This window comes from Chiloscyllium punctatum, chromosome 2 (assembly GCF_047496795.1).
Source record: "Chiloscyllium punctatum isolate Juve2018m chromosome 2, sChiPun1.3, whole genome shotgun sequence".
NCBI lineage: Eukaryota > Metazoa > Chordata > Chondrichthyes > Orectolobiformes > Hemiscylliidae > Chiloscyllium > Chiloscyllium punctatum.
In genome coordinates this window covers 48671406-48692650 of record NC_092740.1, presented here as the reverse complement: position 1 = coordinate 48692650, position 21245 = coordinate 48671406, and the positions used below count along the sequence as shown (strand labels likewise).

The 21245-nt window shown below is 42.7% G+C and overlaps 1 protein-coding gene across 3 annotated transcripts in view; it reads left to right on the top strand.

The window, feature by feature from the left end:
• Positions 1 to 1881: 1881 nt before the first annotated feature.
• Positions 1882 to 21245, top strand: part of LOC140483790 (xanthine dehydrogenase-like) — a 173386-nt gene continuing 154022 nt past the window's right edge. The window contains exons 1-3 of one of the 3 annotated variants that reach the window (XM_072582379.1): positions 1882 to 1994; positions 3510 to 3570; positions 7412 to 7519. In XM_072582379.1, coding sequence (XP_072438480.1) covers positions 7420 to 7519 — 100 coding nt within the window. In that variant the 5' untranslated portion in view covers positions 1882 to 1994; positions 3510 to 3570; positions 7412 to 7419. Of the gene's footprint in view, positions 1995 to 2305; positions 2325 to 3509; positions 3571 to 7400; positions 7520 to 21245 lie in introns of those variants that run through there. The other 2 variants (XM_072582357.1, XM_072582368.1) reach the window with 2 other exon arrangements.

Genomic DNA, 21245 nt, shown 5'->3' with positions numbered 1-21245 from the left:
AATTGGTATTCGGATAATCGAAGTTGCTCTGTATTGAGTACAACGTGGGGAAGTGTGAGGTCATGTATTTTGTTAGCAAGAATAGAGGCAGGGACTATTTTCTAAAGGGAGAGAAAATTCAGAAGTCTAAGGAGCAAAGAGACTCATGCATTCTAGTCTAGGATTCTCTCAAGGTAAGCTTGCAGATTGAGTCAGTAGTTAGGAAAGCAAATCTAATGATGGCATTTTGAGAGGACTTGAATATAAAAGCAGGGATGTACTTCTGAGGATCTATAAGGTTCTGGTCAGACCACATTTGGAGTATTGTGCAAAGTTTTGGGCCACACATATTAAGAAGGATGTAGTGGTCCTGAAATATGTTCAGAGGAGGTTCATGAGAATGGTCCAGGAATGAAAAGCTTAACATATGAGGAACGTTTGAGGACACTGGGTTTATACTCCTTGGAGTTCAGAAGGATGAGGGGGATCTAATTGAAACATGCAGAATACTGAATGGCCTGGACAGAATAGATGTTGGGAAGATGTTTCCATTGGTAGATGAACTAGGACCCAAGGATATAGCCTTAGAGTAAAGGGAAGACCTTTTAGATTTTCTTTAGATTACTTACAGTGTGGAAACAGGCCCTTTGGTCCAACAAGTCCACACCGACCCGCCGAAGCGCAACCCACCCAGACTCATTCCCCTACATTTACCCCTTCACCTAACACTACGGGCAATTTAGCCTGGCCAATTCACCTAACCTGCACATTTTTGGATTGTGGGAGGAAACCGGAGCACGCAGAGGAAACCCACGCAGACATGGGGAGAACGTGCAAACACCACACAGAGAGTCGCCTGAGGCGGGAATTGAACCCGTGGCTCTGATACTGTGAGGCAGCAGTGGGCTAACCACTGTGCCACTGTGCCACCCACTAATGGAGATTGGCTACAAGAATGGCTACAGAATCCCTCCACTATTCCCTCAAACCCAAAGGTAGAGTAATGGAAAATGAGCATGCAGGTCATATTCAGTTACGCCTTAAGAGTTTGTGTTGATTTTATTGGCTTGTTTTAGAACGGAGATAAGGAGAAACTTCTTCAGCCAGAGAGTGGTGAATCTATGGAATTCCTTGCCACAGAAGGCTGGGGAGGCCAGGTCATTGAGTATACTTAAGACTGAGATAGATAGGATCTTGAGTATCAAGGGTTATGGGGAATGGGGTCAAGAAACTTCTCAGCCATGATGGAACAGACTCAATGGATTGAATGACCTAATATCTGCTCCTACACCTTATGATGGTCTATATGTGAAAATGTGAGGTGTACTAAATTCCTGAGCTCAAATAGGTAGATGAGGTGGGAACCTAAAAACATTTGAGAATTATTTTGGTGAACAATTAAAGTGCTGTAGCATACAAGGGTATGAACCAAGTGTTTGAAAATTGGATTAGAATAGATGGATATTTGATGATCAGTCTGGATGTGATGGGCTGAAGGGCCTCTTTCCATTCTGTAAAATCTCTCTGACTCTATGACTGGCACAAATGCACGCACACACACACACACACACACAATCCACAATTTTCTCACAGTTTCTGCCTCAATAAATATGGCAGGCACTGGCTGGGTGACATTTCAAGAATGGCTACAGAATCCCTCCACTATTCCCTCAAACCCAAAGGTAGAGTAATGGAAAATGGGCATGCAGGTTATATCAAGTTACACCTTAAGAGTTTGTGTTGATTTCATTGGCTTGTTTGTTTTTTTCTAAGGCTTACTAAATCTCTTAAATAAAACTCATGCTTCATTTGCCATGATGGGTTAGTTGTGATTAGATGCATCTTTTTGTGAGTTAAGATATCTGGGATCTTTATAGTTTCATGACAGTCCAGCAGTGACAGTGTTAACTTGCTCCATTCACTTCTCAGCTTTTGCTGACAAGGAGTCATTGGTGAGAGCGACTTTCCTGACATCAGTCTGAATCCTGCTGTCGAGTGGAAGTCTTTTCTCAGACGTGAGTAATCTTATTACTGACAGCTAGCCTCTTTATAAATTGCCAAAGACTTGCTTTAAACTGCATTCTATTCATATACTCCAGTAGAAGGAAGAGCGCTGACTATATAGGAAATTTTACTTTAATTTTTTTCTCTGGGGGCCTCATTAGTGAGTTTGTTTTAAATAATGTTTACATAACATTGCTTTTCTACATTTGATTACAATTGAGATTTTGTGTTTGACAAAAATGCATTGGTAATTCTATTGTATAAATAAGATATTGAGAGAAAAGTTGGCTTCGTGTTTGCTCAACTGTTGAAACATTCTTCTTAATCTAGCATAAAACCAGGTGAGTGACATCCTTTTATCTATCAAGTAACCATGGTTCTTCCAGAGGCCACCAAATTAAACTTATTCAAAAGCAAAATACTGCGGGTGCTGGAAATCTGAAATAAAATCGGAAAATACTAGGAAACACAACAAATCCCAGGTTGTTTCTCTACTTTCTCACTCACTCGTGCTCACCGGTTTCCTCTCAGGCACTCAGGCCCTCACTCTCCCTCCTGTTTACCAGCTCACCTGCTCCTTCATGCTCATGAGATGGTCTTGGGAGAAGGGTGGTGGGTGAGGGAGCCAGAAGGGAGGAATGAGGCAAGGTGCTGCAAACAGGTTTCGTTCTTGGATCTGTTTCCAAGTCGAGATGTATGCAAGTTGGAACACAATTCAGAACAATTGAAAGTAGCCATTTATAAGTACAGGAAATGTTCATTTGTCGGTCTTTAAAATTATACCCCTGTGTGGGATCATGTGCGTAAGTACGAACATTGGTAAGTTGGGCATTCGTAAATCAGGGACCACCCGTAGAGCGAGAGCACAGTAACCTGGAGGTAAACAGAAATAAGTACTAAGTGTAATTAGAAAGAGGATGTTTGGGGCATTTAGGCACAAAGCAGCAATAGGGTTCTAATATTAAAATTATGGTTCAGAAACGTGGCTTACCATTATTACATACTTCCTTATGGGAAGGTGATTTTAATTTAAGACATATTATTTAACTTTGTGTTCTAGATGTGATTCACAAATAAGCAAGTGTATTGAGTTACAGAAACAGAGTTAGAAGATTTAGTTCAGCTAAATCTGTTCAAAAACCAAAACTCGCTTGTTGAATTGCTGTATTTGTGTAATTGCTGCTACACTTGGGAATTGTACATGTGGAGAATGTTGTACTAATTGCATCAAATTCCTACTAAACAAATACATGTATAAGTTACAGAGAAAACACGAGGAACTTAATGCAAATACCATTACTTACATGTAAATAACCAATATTTTATAATGAGGAAAATTGCACCCCCTAACCTGCAAAACTGCTGTGACACTAATCTCAAGGAAAAGCTTGTCATCAACTTATCTGCGAGTTTCAAGTCATTGCTGCATTTGCAAGAAGATTAACTAAAATACTGCATAAAATTATGGCTGGTACTTATTGATTAAAGGAACCTTTTAATAATACAGCTTCTTTTTTCCCCTGCAGTCATGCAGTCTCACCAACTAAGAGGAGGAAATATTTAAACCATAACCTGTCTTTCTAGCAGGTAATTAATTCATTTTTATACATTTTTAAAATTACTTGCTTAACATTTAATTAATGTTTTGATTTTCGTCTCTGGTTGGATTTCTCTCCTTTTCTTTTGTTTTTGTACGTAATTTTATGCTTGTTCACCCTATTTTTTCCAGATTTCGGTATCTTAAATTACCTGGGCTTTGGAGATTGACCTGAACAATATCTTTTTCTCAAAGGTCCCACATTTTGTTAGTAGTATGCTCTTCCAGCAATTTGTGGTCAAAGAAAATTTTTAACTGAAAGTTGTGAAAAGTATTTGGAAGTGGTCAAGGCCTAGAAAGTATAAGCCATTGTCTACAGCTCCTGCTTCCAACTCCAGTCCCTAGCCATCACTTCCTTGCTGCTTTCGGTTTACCTTCACAGGACTAACGAGACTGTATTTCCAACATTACAGCAACAATGACATTTCAAAAGTACTTCATTTACTGTAAAGCGCTTTGGGAAGTCTTTGAAGATGTGATAGAATTTTTCACAGTCTCACCTACCTGTATCATAGAATCCCGGCAGTGTGGAAACAGGCCCTTCAGCCCAACAAGTTAACACTGACCCTCCAAAGAGTAACCCACCCAGACCTATTCCCCTACTCCTGTTACTTTACATTTACCCCGGTTAATGCACCTAACCTATACATCCCTGAACACTACAGGCAATTTAACATGGCCAATTCACTTAACCTGCACATCTTTGGATTGTGGGAGGAAACTGGAGCACCCAGAGGAAACCCATGCAGGCACGTGGAGAATGTGCAAAATCCATATAGACAGTCTCCCGAGGCTGGAATCAAATGTGGGTCCTGGCACTGTGAGGCAGCGGTGCTAACCACTAAGCCACTGTGCTGCCCCAAAAAACACAGCGCTTGTGCAGGATTTGAACCAGGACATCTTGCATGTATACAAAGTGCAATCCCCACAGCTAGCCATTACCGTAAGCTGGTGCCCAGCCCCGAACCAAATGTATGAAGTTGAGCTGAGCTTCGTACCTATATTCTATCTGTCACCAAAACCTCCACAAATGTCTTATCACCTGTCTGCAGCCCAATGCTCAAACACTCATCCATGCTTTTTGTTACCTCCACAACTGACCATCTCTGCTGTCCTGGGTGGCCTCCCACCATCATCCTCCATAAATGTGAGTTCTTAAAAGATTATGACTGTATTCTAACTGTTATCAGACCCGATTATTCCATCACCCTACATTAATTATCAGCCAACAAATACCACAAGATTAAAATTCTAATCATGTACCATACCCTAATGAATCATATTTTTGTAGTGTCCAGAATCTAGGCGGCATGGTAGCTCAGTAGTTAGCACTGCTGCCTCACAACGCCAGGAACCTGGTTTGATTCCAGCTTTGGGTGACTGTCTGTGTGGAGTTTGCACATTCTCCCCGTGTCTGTGTTGGTTTCCTCTGGGTGCTCCGGTTTCCTCCCACAATCCAAAGATGTGCAGGTTAGGTGAATTGGCTATGCTAAATTGCCCACAGCATTCAGAGATATATAGGTGAAGTGCATTATTCAGGGGAAATGTCGGCTAATGGGTCTGGGTGGATTACTCTTCGGAGGGTCAGTGTGGACCTGTTGGGCTGAAGAGCCTGTTTCCACACTGTAGGGATTCTAATTCTAATTCTAAATCTTCAGAAAACTCCTCAAACTCTCATACTATCTAAATCTTTCAGTTTCTTCATTCAATTATTGTGTGGTTTTGCCTTCATCCCTCAACTTTTCAGCTGATCAATCTTGATCTCTTCATTCATATATCCCTTAACGCTTGCCTGCCCTTTTGTCAATTTATGCCTGATGACAGGTCTGTGAAGTATCTTGGATATTTTACTTTCCTGAAGGTGCTGTTTAAATGCAAGGTGCTGTTGGCATTGATGCTAGTTTCTCCATCACCTAGATTTTTTTGAAAAATTGTTTTTGACAAAGATACATGTTAACCTACAGCTATTGTTTACAGAAATTTATTTTATTACTCGTATCAAGAGATTATTGTAGAATATACCTCATGAGAAATCATGAAGTAGAATATTTATCCTCTCGTTGGATCTGTTTCAAATACAGTTCTACTATAACCCACATTTCATCAGTGTGAATCGGCTATAATGGGATTGGCCAATGGTAGACATTGTTTGGATAACACAAACTTGCTACTAAATTGGTATAGCGATTTTCTATCAGCGATCTTCTACAGCGTGATTTTCTGTAGCGGTTTTCCATTGCATGACTTTCTGTAGCGGTTTTCCATAGCAAGATTTTCTGTAGCACAAGGTTGCAGAGGAACACAACTGTGGCATTATAGCAGAACAACCTGTATATCAAAATGCAATAAATTTGAGATGCCGTAGGGGTTTCATTAAATTCTTAGCAGTAATGTATTTTGGAGTAAATTTCATACCAGAATCAGATTCAGTGAACTTTTACTTAGTGTTCATGGCAAGGTAAATTATTTACTCACATGGCAATTGAAGTCATCCAAATTTATTCTTGGATATTGAGCTATGTGACCTTGACCTTATACATGTATCAGTAAAGGACCTCGTGGACACAAACATTGGCACAATTCAACATAGATTACCAAACTTCTTCAAAAGTTGAAATTTCCATAAATCTGGCTGAAGAAATTCCTTCTCATCTCATATTTCAAGAGTCATTCCTTCACGTTGAGGCTTTACCTTTGTTCTTAGTCTGACCTACTAATGGAAACATCTTCTCCATTCAATCCGGGTCTCATTATTATGTAAGCTTCAACGAGATGCTCCCTCATCGTCTTAAAATCCATCAAGTTCAGACACAGAGTCCTCAACTTCTCTATTTATGACAAGCCCTTCAACTCAGGAATCATTTTTGTAAACCTTATCTGGACCCCTTCCAATGCCAGCACATCCTTCCTGAGGTACAGGGCTCAATACTGCTCGCAATATTTCATGGGTGGTCTGACCAGAGCCTTATACATCCTCAGCAGTACATCTCTACAATGTTTTCTAGTCCTCTTGAAACGAATGCTAACACTACATTTGACTTCCTACCTGCCAACTGAACCTGCATGTTAACCTTAAGAGAATCCTGAAATAGGTCTCCCAAGTCCCTTTGTGCTTCAGATTTTGGAAACCTTTCCCCATTTAGAAAATAGTTAATGCCTCTATTCTTCCTACCAGGTTGCATAACCTCATATATTTCCACATTGTATTCCATCTGCCACTTCCTTACCCACTCTCATTGCCTGTCCAAGTCTTTCTGCAGCTTCCCCATCTCCTCAACAGTGCTTGTTCCTCTACCTATCGTTGTGTCATCTGCAAACTCAGCAACAATGCCCTCAGTTCCTTCGACCAGATTGTTAATGTATAAGTCAGGAGAGAGGAATGCAAAGGACAGGTGTTAAAACTGCCAAAGTTTTCTGCTAGTATCACCTACCATTAACACCTGTTCTTTACTAATATTCCTCCTTTACTACTAATGCCACTGACTTTGCCTTTTAATTTGAGCACCCCCACCATCTACTAAATATGACCCTCCTTCCCCTTCAGAATAATGTAAAGTCATAATTTCCCAACCTACTTCAGTTCTGAAGAAGAGTCATCTTGGAAGCAACTTTTCAACACTTTTTCTATCCACAGATGCTGGAAAACTTGCTGAGTTTCTCCAACAGTTCTGGTTTTCAGATCACCAATATTCACAGTACTTTGCTTTCATTTTAATGGTATGAAGAAATATATGGTATAGCCTTAAAAGGTCAAATGATGCACAAACTAAGCTTTTATCTTACTTTTTGAATAAGTGCTTTTTTTCTGTTCTGATCGCAGTTTGTTCACAGGTTCAGAGATGGAGATTGCCATGTTTCATAGACACAGTGCTAATGAAAGAGAAAAAAGCACTGATGAACCTCGACATCAGATTCGAGTGAATGGAGTTCTACGTGATGGTAAAAACAGCATTTTGTGAATAGTTATAGAATATTAAATCACAAGTTAACGTAGTTTTTAATCACAAAATTTGTTTGATAGTTTGAGTAAGACTGTGTACTGCCTTTGTGATTCCTCATTTTGTATGCAAATGTAAGTAAAATAGGAAATAGCTCAACCAATCCATAAATCAGCCTCAAACATCTCTGCATAAAATACTACTGTAAAGATTGATTAGATTCCCTCAAGTGTGGAAAAAGGCCCTTCGGCCCACCAAATCCAGGCTGACCCTCCAAAGAGAAAACCACCCAGACACATTCCCCAACATTTACTAATGCACCTAACACTACGGGCAATTTAGCATGGCCAATCCACCTGACCTGCACATCTTTGGATTGTGGGAGGAAACCGGAGCACCCAGAGGAAACCCACACAGACACGGGGAGAATGTGCAAACTCCACACAGGCAGTCGCCCAAGGCCAGAGTCAAACCTGGGTCCCTGGCACTGTGAGGCAGCAGTGCTAACCACTGAACCATCGTGCCGCTCGCATATTCAACTTCTCCCAACACACCACAACCCTAGAAATAAAGAGATCTGAATGCCATTCGTGTTTAAAGTAAAATTTTAAAGTGTTGATGGTCAAAGGAATTTGTGAATGCCCCTTCAAAGTATGCAGAGAGTTAAAATGAACTGCAACAGTTCAAGAAGGCACTTATCAAGAGCGACCAGGAACAGGCAATAAATGCTGGCCCAGCCAGTGATGTCAAATCTCTAGTGATCAAAAAAAAGCATAGGAATGAATGTGGAAGGCACATGGCATGCTGCCTTTTTTGTAAGAGGATTAGAGTATAGGAATACAGAGGTCTTATTGCAATTATACATAGCTTTGGTGAGAACACACCAGGAGTTTTGTATGTACTTTATTTTCCACATTAAGGAAATTATATGTATTAAGGAGGCAGTACACGATAGGTTCACTATATTAGTCCCTGGGTTGAGGGTGTTATTCTATGATGTGAGGCTGAGTAAATTGCGTCTATATTTTCCGGAGTTTAGAAAAATGAGAGACAATCTCACTGAAATGTGCAAAATCCTGAAAGGATTTGACAGGGTAGATGCTGAGAGATTGTTTCCACTCATTAGGGAAGCGAAAACATCAGAGTTGATCATTTAGGTCAAATGAGAAGAAATTTCTTCACTGAAAAGGATGTGACTCTTTGGAATTTTCTGCCTCAGAGGGTTGTGGATGTTCCATTGTTGAATATATTTAAGGTTGTGAAAGACAGATGTTTGGTCTTAGAGAATTGAGGGATATGGGGAGCAGGCAGTAAGCTGAGGTTGAAACCTAAGATCAGCCATGATTGTATTAAATAGAGAAGCAGACTCGGTGAGCCAAAGGATCTATTTCTGCTCTTATTTCTTGTGATCGTATGAAATTGGGTTAGAGGCCATAACTCTTGTAAAGGTGAAGTAAAATGTTGAAATTGTTATTGTTACCTTTTCTGTAAATTACAAATAGTAAAATAAAAATTAGTAATGAAATAAATCATTATGTTTGTGCTATTAAAATTCAGTTGTATCCATGGTCCACTAAAGGATAATGAAGGAAAGCTGTGTGTCGAAACTAATGTGGCAGGGGGCTGGGAACCAGAGAGAAAATACAGTAGACATTGAGGTGGAAACTGGAGAATGTAAGAATCATGAAGATAGCATTAATAAAGGGAAGAGTAGGCAGAGAGCGGATAAGCACAAAAGAACTGGTGGCCTGAAATGCATCTACTTTAATACAAGGAGTATAGTATGTAAAGCACATAAACTTAGGGCTTGGATTGGTGCCTGGGAGTATGACGTTTTTGCAATCACAGAGATTGGTTGAAGGAAGGACATGATTGGCAACTAAATGTTCCATGTGATAGACGCTTCAGACAGGACAGGGAGGGAAGTAGAAGTAGGGGGTGGAGTTGCATTGCTGGTCAGGGACAATATCACGGCTGTGCTTCAGGAGGACACTATGGAGGCTTGGGTGGTGAGGCATTATGGGTGGAACTGAGAAATAAGAAGGGTGCAGTTACATTGTTGGGGCTGTATTACAGGCCTCCCAACAGTGAGCATGAGGTAGAAAAACAAATAGGTAAACAGATTATGGAAAGATGTAGAGGCAATAGGATGGTGGTGATGGGAGATTTTAATTTAATTTAGCGTCAGAGGTCTGGATGGGGTAGAATTTGTAAGAAACATCCAGGTGAGTTTTCTAGAGAAGGATATCAATAGTCCAATGAGGGAAGGGGCCATATTGGACCTGGTACTGGGGAACGAGCCAGGCCAGGTGGTAGAAGTTGAGGTGGGGGATTTCTTTGAGAACAGTGACTACAATTCTGTAAGTTTTAGAATACTAGTCGACAAAGATGAGAGTGGTCCTAAGGGAAGATTACTAAACTGGGCCAAGGTCAATTATATCAAAATTAGGCAGGAGCTGGAAAATGTGGATTGGACTCAGCCATTTGAAGGGAAGTCCATATTTGATATGTGGGAGGCTTTCAAAGATAGGTTAAAGATAGTGCAGGATAGGCATGTCCCGTTGAAGGCAAGGGATTGGAAAGGCAAGATTCGTGAACCGTGGATGACAGGAGAAATTGTACGACTAGCCAAGAGGAAAAGGGAAGCGTACATAAGGTCTAGGCAGCTAAGAACAGAATGGGCCCTGGAGGAATATCAAAACAGTAGGACCAGTCTTAAATGAGGAATCAAGTGGGCCAAGAGGGGTCATGAAATAGCTTTAGTGAGCAGAATTAAGGAGAATTCCAAAGCATTTTGTTCTTATATAAGAAGCAAGGGGGTAACTAGAGAAAGGATTGGCCCACTAAAGGATAATGAAGGAAGGCTGTGTGTCGAATCTGAGAGAATGGGTGAGATTCTGAATGATTACTTTGCATCAGTGTTCACTGAGGAGAGCAATCTGATGAATGTTGAGATTAGAGATAGAAGTTTGATTGGTCTGGATCACGTTGACATAAGTAGGGAAGATGTGTTGGGTGGCTAGAAGCTATTAAGGTGGACAAATCCCCAGGACGGATGAGATCTATCCCAGGTTGCTGAGGGAGGCGAGAGAGGAAATAGCTGGGGCCCTGACAGATATCTTTGTGGCATCCTTAAACACAGTTGAGGTGCCGAAGGACTGAAAGGTTGCTCATGTTGTCCCCCTGTACAAGAAGGGTAGTAGGGATATTCTGGGTAACTACAGACCAGTGAGCCTAACGTCAATGGTGGGAAAGTTGCTGGAGAAGGTATTGACGGATAGGATCTATTTATATTTAGAAAAGAATGGGCTTATCAGTGATAGGCAACATGGTTTTGTGCGGGGGAGATCGTGCCTTACCAACTTAATAGAGTTCTTCGAGGAAGTGATCAAGTTGATAGATGAAGGAAGGGCTGTTGATGTTATATAGATGGACTTTAGTAAGGCATTTGATAAGGTTCCCCATGGTAAACTAATAGAGAAAGTGAAGTCACATGGTGTGCAGGGTGTTCTAGCAAGGTGGATAAAGAACTGGTTGAGCAACAGGAGACAGAGAGTAGTATTTGTATATATCACTGCCTTCTCTCTTCATCTCCATCCTGTTAACTTGACTTTCCTGACTAATTCACAACTTCTGAATTCCAATTCTCTCTCCCTTCCTCTTTCTTCTCATTGTTCAGGTAAGAACCTTAAATCCCTTTCTTTTTCCTCTCTCGCTCTTTCTTTGCTCTCCCTTTCTCTTATTCTCTCTTCTCTCTCTCTCTTTCTTCTCTCATGGCTCTTCTTTTCCTTTCTTTATCTTCTAACTTCATTTTGTTCAATTGTAATTTAAGTTTTTCTAACTCTACTGCACTTGTCTGTTTCTCTGACACACCTAAGCGCTTAATTAATTCCCTTACAATTTCAGATTTACTTTTGTCCTTGTTTAGATCCAGTTTGAATCTAGTTTGAAACAGGTGCAAGAGAGTATTCATTCTCTCTTAAGGGTCCAGAACATACCTTCAACTTCATAACAAAAAGCACTTGATAACTTGTCACACATGAGCTACTAAATAAGAGCCTATTATGTTGGGCATTGGATATAATCATGGATAAGGGATTGGCTAACTAATAGAAGATAGTGAATTTGGATAAAGGGGGCCCTTTCAGGTTGGCAACCTGTAAGTAATGGAGTGCCAGAGGAATTAGTGCTGAGGCAACAATTATCTATAATATAAATTAATGACATAGATGAGGAAAGTGAAGGTTCTCTCACCAAGTTTACAGGTGACACAAAAATAGGTGGGAAGGAAATTGCTGAGGACGATACATAGAGTCTAGATTAGAGTGGTGCTGGAAAAGCACAGCAGGTCAGGCAGCATCCAAGGAGCAGGAAAATCGACGTTTCGGGCAAAAGCCCTGCATCACGAATGGAGGCAGGGAGCCTCTGGGGTGGAGAGATAAGTTGGGGGGGGAGGGGCTGGAGAGAAGGTAGCAAAGAGTGAGTGGGAGTGGGGATGGAGGTGATAGGTCAGAGGGGAAGGTGGGGGAAGGTAGCAAAGAGTATAATAGGTGAATGGGGGTGGGAATGGAGATAATAGGTCAGAGGGGAGGGTTGAGGAAGGTAGCAAAGAGTACAATAGGTGAATGAGGGTGGGGATGGAGGTGATAGGTCAGAGGGGAAGATGGGGGAAGGGAGCAAAGAGTACAATAGGTGAATGGGGGTGGGGATGGAGGTGATAGGTCAGAGGGGAGGGTGGAGTGGATAGGTGGAAAGGGAGATTGGCAGGTAGGACAAGTCATGAGGATGATGCTGAGCTGGAAGGTTGGAACTGGGGTGAGGTGGGGGAAGGGGAAATGAGGAAAGTGATGAAGTCCACATTGATGCCCTGGGGTTGAAGTATTCCAAGGCAGAAGATGAGGCGTTCATCCTCCAGGCATCATGTGGTGAGGGAGCTAGAAGAGGGGAATGGACAGGTTAAGTAAGCAGACAAAAACTTGGAATATGAAATACAATAGGAGAAAATATGAGGATATCCTCCTTGGCAAGAAGAATAGAGAAGCTGAATATTATTTAAATGGAGAAAGACTACAGAAAGCTATAGAACAGAGGGTTTTTGGAGTCCTTGAGCCTAAATCACAAAAAGCTAGCATCTAAGTTCAGCAGGTAATAGGGAAGGCAAATAAAATGTTGATCTTTATTTCAACGGGAATGGAGTATAAAAATAAGGGGGGCTTTGCTAAAATTATACAAGGCACCAGTGAAAGCACTGCTGAAATACCGTGCACTGTTTTGGGCTCCTCATCTAAGAAAACATATCCTGGCATTATAGGGAGTCTAGAGAGCATTCAATAGGCTGATTACAGACAGGGAGGGATTGCCTTATGAAGTGGCATTGAATAGGTTGAGCCTGTACTCATAGGAATAGAGAAGAATGCAAAGTTCTATTATTGAAACATGTAAGGTTCTTAGTGGTCATGTAGATGGGAAAAACAAAACAAACTCACACCTGCTGAGTTTCTCGAGCATTCTCTGTAGTTGTGGAAAAATTGTTTCCTCTTGGTGGAGAATATAGGATCAGGTGGCATAACCTCAGCATGATGGTTCACAAAGTTAAGACAGAGCTGAGGAGGATTTTTTTCTTTTTGAGGCTAACAAAACTGTGGAATTCTGTACCACTGACGGCTTTAGAGGTTGGATTGTTAAGTATATTCAGGGCTGAGGTAAGTATTTTTAGTCAAAAAGGGAATCAGCGCTTATAGGTTAAAAAGGAGGAAAGTGGACATGAGGATTATCAGATAAACCACAATTTCACAAATGGCAGAACACACTCAATGGGCTGAAAGGCTTACTTATATTCCTGTTTTTTATATATTTCATTCACTTGCAGGATGTGGTCATCTTAACTGGCTAACATTTATTGCCCATCTCTATTTGCCAATGCGAAGGTGGTGGTGAGCTGCCTTCATAAGGCAGTTCCTCCCAGTCCGGTATCAGCCTGAAGAATGTTCTCTAGACTCCCTACAATGCCAGGATACGTTTTATTGGCACACTGCAGTCCATTGGCTGTAGCAAAACTCACAATGCCTTTAGGGAGGCAATCCTAGGATGTTAACCTTGTGACAGTGAAGAAGCAGTGACATATTTCCAAGTCAAGATGTTGAGAGGCTTGGAGGTGCTCTTGGGGTGCTCCCGTGTGTCTGCTCCCCTTGTCCTTCGAGATTGAAGTGGTCGTGGAATTGGAAGGTGTATCTAAGGATCTTTCGTGAGTTTCTGCAGTGTATCTTGTCGAGAGTACACACTGCTGCTACTGAGCAGTGATGGTGGAGGGAGTGAATGGCACCACATCAACAAGCAATCAAAGTGGGCTGCTTTGTCCTGGATGGTGTCAAGCTTCTTGAGTATAGTTGGAGCTGCATCCATCCAGGCAAGCAGTGAGTAGTCCATCACACTTCTGACTTGGACCTTGTAGGTGATGGACAGGCTTTTGGCAGTGAGTGGTGAGTTACTTGCAGCAGTATTCCCAGTGTCTGACCTGCTCTCCTCTAGCCACTATAGTTACGTGGTGAGTCAAGTTGAGTTTCTGGTTGATGGCAATGTCCCAAAATTTTGATGTCCGGGGATTTAGTGATTGAATATCATGGGGTGGTGATTAGATTGTCTCTTAATGGAGATGGTAATTGTCTGGCAATTGTATGGTGTGAATGTTACCTGCAATTTGTCAACCCAAGCTTGGATGTTGTCCAGATCCTGTTGCACTTGAACATGGACTGCTTCAGTGTCTGAGTCCTGAATTTTTCTCCTCATTGAGCATTGTTGCTGAACATTGTGCAATCACTGGCAAACACACACTTTTGATTTTCTGGTGAAGGAAAGGTCATTGATGAAGCAGCTGAAGATGGTTGGGCCTACGACTCTACCCTGAGGAACTCCTGTGGAGATGTCCTGGAGCTGAGGTAACTGACCTCCAACAACCACAGCCGTTTTCCCATGTTCTAGGTATAACTCCAACCGGCAGAGAATTTGCCCCCGATACCCATTGATTCTAGTTTTGCTTTGGGTCCTTGATGCCACAGTCAGCTGAATATAACCATGATGTCAAGGGCTGTCCCTTTCACCTTACTTCTGGAATTCAGCTCTTATGTCCATGTTTTGAACCAAGGCTGTAATGAGGTCAGGAGCTGAACCCAAACCAAGCCTCACTCAGTGGGTTATTGCTGAGCAAGTGTAACTTGATAGCACTGTTGTTGACACCTTCCATCACTTTACTGATCATCAAGACTAGACTGATGGGGTGCTAATAAGCTGACTTACAGTTGTCCTGTTGGCCTTGGATTTGTCTTATGGCTTTATAGACTTACCGTCAAGACTCTGCACACAGGCAACGGATACGCAATGGTCATTAGGCACCTCTGTTGGGACACGTGTGCCTTTCAGTATCTGCAACTGCGTTAAGCAGCTCTCTTCAGGATTGCCCATATTCACCCTGAATGAAAAGGTGGCTAGTAAATGTGACCCACAACTAGCCTGTCTCACCACTTTCTTGGTTGGGAAACTACACACTGCAGGATTAGCAGTGGAACCAGGAATATACGAAGCGAGCCCAACATATGATCACCTTGGATGAAGTGGCCTGGAAACTAATGAGACACAACATCAATATTGCTACTTTAAGGAGAACCAAGCTCATTGGAAGAGGAGCTGAGGATGACCTTCTTTTGGGAAGGGAGCTAGGCTGTATTCGAAATGGATTTGGTTTTGCCATGGGGATCAGGATCATTACGATGCTCTCTGAACATCCTCCAGGGTTAGTGAGAGGCTGGTGATGGCTCTAAATCAGCTGTAACCAATAACCCACTGACCTCAACAGATACTCTTCAACTTCAGGTGCCAATTATGAAGTCATGGAGAGGTTTGAGGGTGTTAGTGATGGTTTCTTTGCTTCCAATTCCAGGGACAGCAATATCATTCTTCTGGGAGTTAGAATGCATGAATTGAATGTGACCACAAAATTGGAGTGCACATATTATCAAAACTGTCATGGGGGATGTTCAATGCCATTACTTATGTCTATTCTTGACCAGGTGCATCCATCATGGCCTGATTGAACACACGCAGGCATTCACATGTGGAAGCCCAATCCCCAAATCACTTTCTGGACATTGATACATCCCAGACTACATCATGGTCTGAGGCAGGGATCTGCTTGTCATGAGGGCCATGCAAGATTCTGAATTTTGCTTGATGGACCACTGATGTATGAGCATATGATGAACTACCACCTCGTACCAAGACACCGGAAGACCCAAGAAAAGGTTGTGTGATCACCCTCATCTAGCTGAGCATTATCGTCACTTCATCCAAGATGACCAGCCAATGTCAGCAGCCAGTATGATCTGGATGGGATGCACTTCAAATGTGGTCATTTCTGAGCAAAAACAAAACTCAACACCATTCACATTGATGAGCTTCAGTTTTCACATGACTGTGACATGATAGCTCTCTCCATAATGCTCAACGTCTTCAACATCTCCTGCAAGATAATTGAATTGGCCTGTCCTGAAATGTTTCTGAGACAAAGGATCACCACCAGCTTTCCCAGGCCAATTGAGCAGTCCCCCATGCCACTCATATTGACAGAGTGGTTTGGGAGTATGTGCAGTAGTTCCCATAACTCAGCAGCCACCTTTTGCAAGGGACTACCATTGATGGAGGAGTCCAGCCACAAGTCATCTGTTCCAGGGCTGCTTTCTTTCAGCTGGGTCGATATGTATTTCACAACAGGGACCTTGGAAACTCAACAAAGACCCAGTCAGTAAAGCTGTTCAGTTGACATTGCTGCATTGCTGCAAAACCTGGACTGACTATCAACATCATACAAATATCTTTGATAATGTTTCATCAGTGGGTCCTGCTTTGAACCCTAAGGATCAAATGGGAGTGTCCTCGAGGCGACTGTGTCTCCCTGAAGCCCTGGTCCTGAAGAGCCAATTTTGATGTATGGGGCATGACATCCAGATGCCCAGAAGACCCCCACCTCCAAACAAAAATTCTTCCCCAGCTTGGTTAAGGTCAGCACTTAAAGGATGGCCAAAGGAAAAGGGATAAGGATACACTTGTCATGCTAAAGTATGTAGGCATTAATGCCATTGACCGGGAGGAGAAAACTGACAACACTCAGTGTGAGACTCCTGAACCAGCAAGGTGGATGACACTTTGAGGCTCAGCAACATGACCACATGTGGCAGGCAGTGGCAGAGGAAAGAGAAGGAAGTCGGCTTACAGTTCCATTTCCCCATGCAACTAAGTTCTGCCACTATGCAAAACCATGCGGTGATAAAATTAAGCTACTCTTTCATTTGAAGGCTCAGGTATCTTGACAGATGTTCATAGCTATCATAGAATCCCTACAGTGTGGAAATAGGCCATTTGGCCTAACAAGTCCACACCAACCCTCCAAGGAATATCCCACCCAGATCCATTCCTCTACCCTATTGCTCTGCATTTCCCCTGACTAATGCACCTAGCCTGCATATCCCTGAACAATATGGGCAATTTAGCATGGCCAATTGACCTAACCTGCTCATCTTTGGATTGTGGGAGGAAACCAAGGCGCCCGGAGGAAAAGCACGCAGACACGGGGAGAATGTGCAAACTCCACACAGACAGTCGCCTGAGGTTGGAATCTGAGGGACCACTGACCAATTAGCTTGACTGTGTCATTTATTACTGAGCTGTCATGGCCAGTATACAGGTTCAGCCACCACCTCCAAAGTCACAAGGAGGTAGGACCATGTTGGAGAGCTGGCACACTGTTGAAGGACATGACATTGGACTTCACCATCTTCCAATTCTGCTCCTCAGTGAAAGAAAAATCCAACACATCTTTCCTGAGTGCCAGGAGTCCTTTGCAAGATGGCCAGAAAGAGCAACTAGACAATGAAACCTATTGGTCATTGAAGGCTACAAACATTAATCCACTTTATTGTTTTCTTTTTTGATCTTGATGACTACACCCCCTACTTAAGAGAAAAGGTACAAGGTTTACTCTATGCTTCGTACTTGCATTCATTTGAGTGCATAGCCACCATGCATGCCTCCTCAATCATGCAATTGAAGGGGCCCTCCTGTCTCACTATCATACATTCCCAATGGTTTTTTTCACATCTGTCAGGTGTCTCTGAACATTGTCTGGGAGTAGGAGACTAATATAATGTGCATCCATCTATTATCTCCTTGCATTTGTTTAGTAGATTTGTGTTCTATAGGGAAGAAGCAGGACATTGACCCCACATTCCTTGTGACTTGGAAACAGTTTTATTCTCTTTGTGAACGCAGAAGGACATATTATAGCAATTTTACATCTGAACAAGCAACACAAATATTGTGAGTTGGACACTCACTGTCGAATACTGTGAAATTTAAATGAATTCCGTCAATATTGGCTCACACCTTTTGGGTGTTTGCGCAGACAAGCAACTGTGAAAATATGTTTTGCAGCGATTGCACCCACCCAAATAAAAACAGATTTCAAAGAAAATGACACAATAATAAGAAACTGGTCACTCCACCCAGTTTGACTTAAACATGACACTATTCACTTATCTCCAATTCCATGTAACTTAGCCCCATGTTCACAGATGGTTTTCCTCGTCTTCAAGAAAAACTACCATTTTCTGTGACCCTTACAACTGACCACTAATCACTCCACCCCACTAGATCCTAAGCCATTAGAACTTTGTGGGTGGCACAGTAGCTCACTGGTTAGCACTGCTGTCTCACTGAGCTAGAGACCCAGGTTCAATTCCAGCCTTGAATGACTATCCGTGTGGAGTTTGCAAGTTCTCCCCATGTCTGTGTGGGTTTCCTCCCACATTCTAAAGACGTGCAGGTCAGGTGAATTGGCCATGCTAACTTGCCTATAACGTTTAGGGATGTGTAGGTTAGGTGCATTAATCAAAGGAAAAGTAGAGGGATGGGTCTAGATTGGATACTGCTTCCTGCTCCAGAATATGGTTGAAACCCTTCATGATTAGAATTGACTTATGCCCTTGAATGAATAGAATTTTGCGGAACTAAAGTACGGATAACTGATTCAATTTTAGGTTTGGCAAGTCATAGCAAGTGAAGTGCCATAGCAATTAATGCTGCGGTTTCAATTATTCACACGTTATGTTAATGGATTGAATAGAAGGTACTGAATGGACTGTAACTAAATTTGCTCATAATACAAAATTAGATCAAAAAGCAAGTTTTAAAGACAGGAGAAGGAGTCTTCAAAGAGTTTTTTTTAAATGCATTCATGGAAAAAAAGTATGCTAGCTACATCATCACTTTTCACCAATCCCTAATTGTTCTTGAAAGGATGGTTTTGCTTTCCTAACTTGCTGAAGTCCTTGCTGTGTAGGTGCACCCACCCATACTGTTCAGAAGGCATGGCAAGATTTCTTTTAGCCAATGACAGTGATGGAACAGCAATGTAAGTTCCAAGTGCAAATGGGGTTTAGCTTGGAAGCAATATGCAGATAGAGGTGTTCCTATGCATCTGCTGCCCTTCTAGATTGTAGCAGTTGTGGATTTTCAAGGAACTAATGAAGAAACATTGGTGAATCTCTCAGTAAACTTGTAGATGGTACACTGTTGCCATGGGCTAGCAACGGCAAAGGCAGTGGTTATTAACTGTGGTGGAGGGGGTGTCAATCAAGCTGGTTGCTTCATCCTGAACATTGTCAAGCTATTTTGAAAAACAATAACAGAAAAAACACTGGGTTCATTTTGGGTGAGATAGAATTGGAATGCAAAGAATCAACATTAAGATTGCTTAGAAACTTGGTTACGCCATAAATTGACATTGACCCCACAGTTTGGAGAATTGTCCACAGTTTGGAGAATTGTCCAGAGAATGTTTAAAAGCAGAACATGTCCAGTTTTCCATTATCATCAGCAGAGCGATAAAAGGAGCAGTGATATTATGCAGCTCCCACTCAGCAGTAAGTTGTTCACCGATATCCATTTTGAGTATCCACAAGCCACAGAATTCCAACCTTTTACAGTTTACGTTTAAAAATGGAAATAAAGAACTGAATTCCAAAGGACATGTGATCTGTTATAAAGACAGCATTAGACTATGTGATGCCAGTAAACCTACCAAACCAAAGCTAAACTCACTGCAAATTGAGGAGAACTCTCCTCTAGTTGGAATCAATGGATCCTTGCACAGACGTAGATATCTGTCATTATCTAGGACATCTATGCAGAAGTTCCTAAGGGCAGATCCAACCATCTTCAGTAACTTTTATTAATGACATTCTCTTCATTATAGTATCAGAAATAGAAATGTTTGCTAATGATTATATGGTGTTCAGTAAAACTTTCAACGCCTCAGATGTTTATCTGCAGTCAGGCCAACGTCAAAAGGTGTGGCACTGGAAAAGCACAGCAGTCAGACCAGACCAACATTCAGGATTGGCTATATGTAAAAAGTAGCGTTTGTATCATGCAAAAGCTAGACAATGACCATGTCAAGCAATACAGAGTACAACCATCTCCTACCATTGTTGTAGGTTACCAATCTTCAAACTATTCACTGGGCTGTCAGATAAGTACTGAGGCCACAAGAACAGGTCAGAGGCTGGAGTCTGTATTGAGTAATTCACCTCTAGACTCCCCAGATCCTGTCAACTAATTTACAAAGCTCAACTCAAAATTCTGATGCAATACTCTTCACCTGTCTGAATGAGTACATCTCCAAAAACATATTAAAAAGTTCAAAGAAATCAATGAGAAAACACAATTCCGCTTGATCAACTCGCCTTTCACTGGAACACAGTGAGCCGCGCTGCGATGCATGGGTGCAACGAGTCCTAGAGCAGTGCATAGGGAGTAGGTCCTGGAGCAATGGATGGGAGCAACAAGTCCCGGAACAGTGCATGGACAGTGAGTCCCAGAGCAGTGTAAGGGGAGTGAGACCCAGAGCAGTGTGAGGGGAGTATGTCCCGGAGCAGTGTGAGGGGAGTGAGACCCAGAGCAGTGTGAGGGGAGTATGTCCCGGAGCAGTGTGAGGGGAGTGAGACCCAGAGCAGTGTGAGGGGAGTATGTCCCGGAGCAGTGTGAGGGGAGTGAGACCCAGAGCAGTGTGAGAGGAGTGAGTCCCAGAGCAGTGTAAGGGAAGTGAGTCCCGGAGCAGTGTGAGGGGAGTGAGTCCCAGAGCAGTGTGAGGGGAGTGAGTGCCGGAGCAGTGTGAGGGGAGTGAGTTCCAGAGCAGTGTGAGGGGAGTGAGTCCCAGAGCAGTATAAGGGGAGTGAGTCCCGGAGCAGTGTGAGGGGAGTGAGTCCCAGAGCAGTGTGAGGGGAGTGAGTGCCGGAGCAGTGTGAGGGGAGTGAGTTCCAGAGCAGTGTGAGGGGAGTGAGTCCCGGAGCAGTGTGAGGGGAGTGAGTCCTGGAGCAGTGTTAGGGCAGTGACTCCCGGAGCAGTGTGAGGGGAGTGAGTCCCGGAGCAGAGTGAGAGGAGTGAGTCCCGGAGCAGTGTGAGGGCAGTGAGTCCCGGAGGAGCGTGAGGGGAGTGAGTCCCGGAGGAGTGTGAGGGCAGTGTGTCCCGGAACATTGTGAGGGGAGAGGGTCCCGGAGCAGTGTGAGGGGAGTGAGGCCCAGAGCAGTGTGAGGGGAGTGTGTCCTGGAGCAGTGTGAGGGGAGTGATTCCCGGAGCAGTGTGAGGGGAATGTGTCCTGGAGCAGTGTGAGGGGAATGTGT